At 47.7% G+C, this 7718-nt stretch overlaps 2 protein-coding genes across 2 annotated transcripts in view; one reads left to right on the top strand and one right to left on the bottom strand.

The window, feature by feature from the left end:
* The window catches only part of EMC8 (ER membrane protein complex subunit 8), a 40978-nt gene extending 35098 nt beyond the window's left edge, over positions 1–5880 (bottom strand). Inside the window, exon 1 of the mRNA XM_006762216.2 lies at positions 5414–5880. Within this exon, the coding sequence (XP_006762279.1) occupies positions 5414–5644 (231 nt within the window). The 5' untranslated portion in view covers positions 5645–5880. The remainder of the gene's footprint in view (positions 1–5413) is intronic.
* A 124-nt stretch (positions 5881–6004) lies between these two features.
* Positions 6005–7718, top strand: part of LOC102766630 — a 9622-nt gene continuing 7908 nt past the window's right edge. Inside the window, exons 1-2 of the mRNA XM_006762217.2 lie at positions 6005–6130; positions 7301–7374. Coding sequence (XP_006762280.2) covers positions 7302–7374 — 73 coding nt within the window. The 5' untranslated portion in view covers positions 6005–6130; position 7301. The remainder of the gene's footprint in view (positions 6131–7300; positions 7375–7718) is intronic.

The raw sequence follows: 7718 nt of genomic DNA, 5'->3' as shown, positions 1-7718 counted from the left end.
GGAGGGGGGAGAGAGAGAGAGAGAGAGAGAAAGAAAGAAGAAAGAAAGAAAGAAAGAAAGAAAGAAAGAAAGAAAGAAAGAAAGAAAGAAAGAGGGAGAGAAACATCAGCTGGTTGTCTTCTATAAGTGCCCCGACTGGAGACTAAACCTGCAACCCAGATATGTGCCCTGACCAGGAATCAAACCGGTAACCTTTTGGTGCCCAAGATGATTCTCAACCACTTGAGCCACTCTATCCTGGTAACAGGTTTTAATAAGAAGGGAAGAGTTTTCTTTGATAGTCTTAAAAATGGTACCGGATATTAGGTGAGAGTGAAGTAAAAGTCAGTGTGTGGAAGATGAACAGTGTGGGCAGGGTTGAGTGGGGATGGGGCAGGGAGGGCCTCCAGAATCTTGCAGCAAGCCCAACATAATGGCTCATTAATAAAAATCCTAGTGGATTTAAGCGGTAACTTGCTCAGTAAAGGCAACTTGCTTCCTCCCAAGTGGGGAAGGGTAAAGTAAAAGAGCTGAGAAGCGGTTTGACCCTCTGATCTCAGTGAACCTGTTCCATTTACTTTTCCCTTGCCTTGCTGCTATGATTCCCTACTTCTGTCATGCATTTCGTGAATAATCAAAATGAAAATCAAAGTTCATATAACACCCTGAAACCTGATGTCAACTTAGTAAAACTGACTCTGAATAGAAGAGTCCCAAATCTGTATTTATTCATGCAGTTTCGTTTATTTTTCAGAGAGAAAGAAGGGCACTTCAGCCTTGGCATAAGCCTGATACCCTCTCTATTCAATGCAATTTTTGGCTTATTCCAGTCCAGACACTAAAATTAAAGGCACTGGGTTCAAACCATTCATTCCCAATTAGATACAGTACAAAGTAGCTTCACTCAGCAAACTTGCTAATATTTGCATATGAGGCACGTTACAATTTCAAAGCACTACCACCCACCTCTCATGACTATAAAACAGACATAATGTAGGCAAGACAGGGAACTGATAAAGAGCCACTCTGAGGAGGGCTTGCCACTTACAAGTTGAGGTTGGTTGTGGCAACAAGCAGGCCTTGGAAGCTAAACTTAGAGGGGTTGAGAAGAAAGAAAGAAAAGCTCTTGAGAAGAAAAGCTCTTTCTTAAGTGGGATGCTGAGTTTTCTATGGAATAGAAAGTAGCTGGCTCCATAAAAGAAGAGGGTTGGAGGTAAATGGAATGGGACAGAGGGAGAAGTCAGGGGGAAGAACTGAAAGGAAGACCCAGAGTAAACATCTCCCTCTCCCAGGCTAGCACATGCATGTTCTGGAAATAAACAAGGGGCAGAAGGAAACAGGGGGCTTAGGAAAGGGCCAGAGGACAGCAGCTCCTGCAAATGAGCCCAGAGAAGGCACACATAGAAGAAACAGAGAGAATCCAGGCCAGTTGGCAAATAGGAAAGTCATCTGAGCAGAACGTAATCAAAGGCTGCTCCACTGTACTAGGAAATCAGAGGGAAAAGGACAAAGAGGGCTTAGAGAAATGGCAGGTCTGTGCTAATTTTCCTACTAACATTTTTTTAAAAAATATATTTTATTGATTTTTTACAGAGAGGAAGGGAGAGAGATAGAAAGTTAGAAACTTTGATGAGAGAGAAACATCGACCAGCTGCCTCCTGCACACCTTCTACTGGGGATGTGCCCGCAACCCAGGTACATGCCCTTGACCGGAATTGACCCGGGACCCTTTCAGTCCGCAGGCCGACGCTCTATCCACTGAGCCAAACCGGTTTCGGCTTCCTACTAACATTTTATGGGTTTTTGCTCTTAGACATAATTCTGTCACTACCTACATCAAAGGGTTATAAAGATAAATAAGGTCACAGGCATAAAAATAAAAAGCACCCAGAAATGCAAGGATTTTTTTAAAATGGAAAATTATAGTGAAAAGCCTTTCAAAAGAATCTGATGTTGCCCTATGATGGGCTATATATCAAGTCAGCATTTCCCAATTATAAAAAATAATTACAATATGAAATTTTCTAAATAGAAAAAAACAACAACCCTGAGAATAAGGCCTCATTTATACAGTTTCATGGACTTAGATGCTTTATTAAAATTCTATCAGTGTATCAGCCGATACACTAATAAAGTATGACTCCTAGCACTGAGATCTTTCATTGCCTTTAGGTTACAAAGTTGCTAAGTCAAAAGCTAAATGATATAAATTTAAATACCTTAACTGAAATACAAAATTTTTGGATGGACTCAGAAGGCAAAATTTTCCTTTATAACTTTACTCTGAAAGTTATTTAATTTGTACTTGATTGGCATCTTTTTCATATTTGTCAAATACTGAGGCTACGATTCAAAGTTTTTGTCAACGTAGTAATAAAAGCCAGCATAAACCACCACTGCTTGGTAAGTACAGAACTTCGGGTGTTTGTTTTTACTGTTGAAAAGTTGTTTCAGAGAATCTAGTTTGGACTTAAGTTTGCAGGATGGGAGACTCAAACATTGAAGTGGGAAGTGCTGAGAGTATGGAGTGCAGAGTGTGATGGCATAGGGTGAGAAAGGTTAGAACAGGGCTTCTTTCCCTCTTAACAGTGGGCCCATCGTAAGAGTCAAGATCTCCTCTGGGCATCTTTCCGACCAAGTAAGTGGTTTGGGAAGCAGCCCTGCTCCATGGGGAAATTCATGCAATGGTGACTCAAATGCAGTTGTTTATAGTTAGTATATATATTTCATTCTCTCAAGTGTTGCACTCATATCTTGTTATAGGAACATAACTCTTTAACTCTGTAAAGGTTACTTAAGAATGAGAATTAGGCCGAACCTGGTTTGGCTCAGTGGATAGAGCGTCGGCCTGCGGACTGAGGGGTCCCGGGTTCGATTCCGGTCAAGGGCATGTGCCTGGATTGCGGGCACATCCCCAGTGGGAGATGTGCAGGAGGCAGCTGATCAATGTTTCTCTCTCATCGATGTTTCTAACTCTCTATCTCTCTCCCTTCCTCTCTGTAAAAAAATCAAATAAAATATATTTTAAAAAAATGAGAATTAGTAATATTTTTATTACTAATTCCTAGTGAAGTTCAAGTCTGTCTTTATGTATTTCTGACAGGATTGTATATGGATTTAAAGCAATACTCCTTTTCCTCCTACCCCTCTGGCTACTCAATTACCCTGTGGCTCCTGTTCTTCCATCCACCCTGAAAAAGCTAGTTTCTCAGGCTTCTGTTCATAGCTCTCCTCATTGTACACACAGTCCTGGCCAACATGACCTGCTCTTACAGCTTCAAAAGTCATTGAGAAGCTATTGGTCTCAAATCTATGTCTCCAGCCCATCCATCCTCTGAGCTCCAGACGCATTCAACTTTAACACTAGGTTGTCGTCATGTTCTCTCAATGAAAGGCACCACTGTCCTCTCAATGCCTAACTCAGAAACTGAGGATTCCCCCTTGCTTCCTTTTCCCTATGTCCACATTGGATTAGTCACCAAGTCCTGTGGATTTTCCCTCCTGGCTCCCCCTGATCCTTCTCTGCATTCACACTGCACTCAGTTTAGGACACCTCTCTGCTTCTAGTCTTGTATGTACTCCTGTCTCCAACATTCTCTCTCTCTCTCTTTTTTAAAAAAAATATATTTTATTGATTTTTTTACAGAGAGGAAGGGAGAAGGAGAGGGATATAGTGTTAGAAACATGGATGAGAGAGAAACATCGATTCAGCTGCCTCTTGCACGCCCCCTTCTGGGGATGTGCCCGCAACCCAGGTACATGCCCTTGACCGGAATCAACCTGGGACCCTTGAGTCCGCAGGCTGACGCTCTATCTGCTGAGCCAAACCGGTTAGGGCTTCTCTCTCTCTTTTTAAAATATATTTTTGATTTCAGAGAGGGAGGGAGGGAGAGATAGAAACCTCAATGATGAGAGAGAATCATTGATCAACTGCCTCCTGCACGCCCCCTACTGGGAATTGAGCCCGCAACCCGGTCATGTGCCCCTGACTGGAATAGAACCTGGGACCCTCCAGTCCACAGGCAGATGCTCTATCCACTAAGCCAAACCAGCAACATTCTCTTTGCTATAGGCTAGAACCATCACTCTAAACGTCTGACCACGCAACCCACCTCCAGTGGATTCCCTGTCCTCATGATGGTGCCCAAATTCTTTTGTGTGATCTGCAAGGTCCTCTACAGTGATATCTGTCCACTGCTCACCTCTTTACCCGTGGCCCCTTTTGCACATGCTGGTTCCCCTGCCTTGAATGTTCTCCCTCTACTCCCTGGGTTACTATGGCTGGCCCACTGGGCGACTACTTGCATGTCTCTCTTTGGGCAGCCTGCGTTTCCTAACTCTGTAAGCCTCCGTTAGCTGACTTTTCTCTTGGACCCTTTACCACCTTCTTCTTAACCCCACATGAAACGTATTCTTCAGCATTGTACTTGTCTGCTTGGCACAAATTCAACTGCTAAGCAGGTACTGTGTTTCATATACAACTGTAATCCCTCCATCACAGGCCTGGTACTATTGGAGAAATAAGTAATCCTACATTAATGCAATTGGTAAATCTAATTCTCTGCAAGTGAATATACATCCAAGCAGCCTGCAATTCCCTTGATAACAGAATAATTAAGACAGCTGGTTGAAAAGACTTGCATTAAAATATATACACGTATATACCTCAGTGATGTTTTGGTATTAACAGTACATTTCTTCAGAAGCTAGAATGGTTGCTTTTATAAATACCATCTACTTCTTATCTATCTCCTGCTTAGAGATGATATGAAGAAATTCACACAATGACTCAGTTTAAGAGACACTGAAAGGTATGCCCAGTGAGCATGCGCCAGGACCATTTGCCCAAAGGTAATTCCTGCTTACCAATTTACATGGGTGCCATAATCAGGCGAATTGTGAAATGGACTTATTTTACCTGGTGGACGTATAGATATAGGATTTCTACCTATGCCTTCTCAAATTTAACTACTTTTTGCAAGAATTAAATGTTTTTGGTCATAGTTTATTATACTTAAAAGAAAAATACACAGTATTTCATTCAGCTCAGGTACTGAGGCAGGTCTGAGGCTAGTTTATTTCTCTCTAGCAGTGGTTCTCAACCTTCAGGCCCTTTAAATACCCAGTTAACGACAGCGTGTTTCTAGAAAGGCTACTGTTCTATGGAAATTCATGGATTATTCGTTGCCTACAGCGCCTTTAAGAACACCCACGACGGTGAGGGTAGCTCCTCGGGCCACCGCTACTACCAGCTGCCATCCGCGGGGCAGTTCCTAAGCGCCGGGCAACGCTCTCCGCGCGCTCGCGGTCCCCGCCTTCACCGTCACGGCGACCTCAGAGGGCGGGTTCCAGGCCCCGCCGGGCGCCTGTCAGCCTCCGGCAGGGACTGCATGGCCATCTCCGAGGGGCGGCCAGGAGCCGTTCCCACGCTTACCAGGGTGAGGGCCACCTCCAGCATGGGGGCGAGGGCCAGGGTGCCATGGAACAAGGGAATACAGTCCACGAAGAGCGTGTGGTGGGCGCCCGGGCCGCCCAGGGGCAGGTGCTCCTTGCGCGGCTTCTGCTTCTCAGCCACCAGCAGTCCATTGACGGCGCAGTGCGGGTACTTGGCTCCATGAAGCACCATCTTGCAGTAGGCCTGGGTGGTCAGCTTCACCCCGGGCATGCTGAGCCCGGGATGGCCCCGGAGGCCCTGGGCGCCGGCTGAGGCCTGGATCCGCTGCCCGGCCGCGCGACGCCTCAGCGGGGAAGTGGGACGAGGCGGCAACTGCTTGGCGCGGCCCGGCCACTGGCGGAGCCCCCCCACAGGCCCACTCCCAGTTTGGGCTGGGATTCCTTGGACATCGACTCCGGCACGAGGAAGTCGACAGGCGAGCCTCAGACTCTACTCCCGCAACTCGCCCGGCGCCGCCGGAAAGCGGTCCCTCACGCCCGCCGGAAAGCAGCCCAGCCCGGCGTTTTACGACGTTCGCGGCTTTTCCCCGGCTTCCTCTTCAGTGACCTCTAGCGCTGACGGGCGCGAGGTGGAGTCTTCCACGATCCCGTGGTGCTCTGCGGCACGGCCTCGCTCTCTTCCGGTCTCGAGCAACCGGGGTGTAGAGGGCGGTCGCGGCGGGCACGGTGGGCTGCGGCTGGTCGGCGGAGGCGGCAGGTGAGGCGAGCGGTGGCCGGTCCGCGCCGCCGGGAGGCTGGGGAGGGTCGGGGGCCGGAAGCCATCGGGCCTGAATGCCCGCGGCCCGGCGCCAGCAGGAAGCGGCGCTTGGCCCTCAGACCCGTTGACATTGAGGCTGGACTGCAGGGTTCCAGACTAAGGGCCCGCCGGGTCGCGGCCTGTGTGCGGCTCCGAAGCCTCCCTTCGGCTCCCCACGCCTTGCCCTGACCGCAGACTGGTTTCGGGCTCTGACCTTGGAGCGCCCGCTAGTCGAGGAAGCGGACGCTAGGGGCAGGTCGCCTGCTGGCCTTCCGGGAGCGGCCCGGGGCCTGCGTTGCAGCCTCTGCTCTGACCCCTTCCAACGATGTCTGCACGGTCTCCCCGGGTTTCACGGGGCTCGGGTAGAGAGGCTCCGCTTCCCGGTCTGGAAGGCGTCCAGCGTCCACCCACACGCGGCCTGGCAATGGGGGGAAGAAGAGAAGCGATAGTGGAGGAAGTTCGGCTCTGACGTCACGCTTCTGTTTATTCGGCCTCAATTGGGGTATTTTCTGAATGTGTTGGGGGAGCCTATTCATCGGCAACAGCCCCCCAAAAGGTCCAATTTTAAAGGAAGCGTAGGTAGGGGAGATAGGCCTGAGCCAGGAAGGATCGAGTGAGGCGTGGGTCATCCAGGTCACCCGTTATCTGCAGGGATTGGAACTGAACCAGGACCACGCTTGCAGCCTTTCTCCCGGGTTTCCCGTCCTAAATACTAAGTGGAATGCAACGCATGCCACCGTTCCTCGGAGCCATTCCTTACCTTTTCCCTCCAAACAATGGAGCCCATCATGGCAGCACAGTGCTTTACTATTTCTAGCTTTTTCAGTGTCCTTATTATAATTCTCCTTGTTTTTTAAGGAAGCCAGTTTTCTGCTAATTGCCTGAATCTCGTATATATTATGGCATTTGGTTTATAATGAAGCTCCATAAAGACGTGCTGACTACCAAGAAAAACCTTATCCTAGGTTATTTTGTGAATTCAGAGTCAGTAACGAAGGGATCATGTATGTTGGGGAGAAGAAAACAAAAGAATTGCACTGACTTTGAAAATGCACTGGGGCAAAAAGAAGAATCGTTCCTCGTGGGTGTTTGCCCTCATTCATAGAGAAGGTGTACGCTTTTATCTTTCAGAATGTTGACAACCAGAGTATTTAGCCTGATTGGCAAGCGAGCAATTTCCACCTCGGTGTGTGCACGAGCACACGGTAAGTTAACTTTACTTTTAAGTAGGCTGAGCTGAATCATTTAGCTCTCGCTGTGTGTAAGGCCCTGTGCCGGGGTTTCAAACACAGATGGCTAAGATCCTGCTGTTGGATTTGAGGGGGGGTGGGGGATAAATATTTTAACAGGGGATACAGAGTTCTATATTAAAGATTATTTATGAATCATTGAATACTAGTCCTGGGTCTTTGCTTCTACTGATATTTTTTCCTTTTCAAGTCCAAGTTCCACCTCTTTCAAGAGTTCCTCTTCACTGTACCTGGTTTTAATGACCTCCTCCCCCTCCAAAAAACTATCCAATCACTTACCTTTCATACTGTTTACGTTA

The sequence above is a fragment of the Myotis davidii genome, unplaced genomic scaffold (genome assembly GCF_000327345.1).
Source record: "Myotis davidii unplaced genomic scaffold, ASM32734v1 scaffold77, whole genome shotgun sequence".
NCBI lineage: Eukaryota > Metazoa > Chordata > Mammalia > Chiroptera > Vespertilionidae > Myotis > Myotis davidii.
This window is presented reverse-complemented; position numbering and strand designations above follow the sequence as displayed.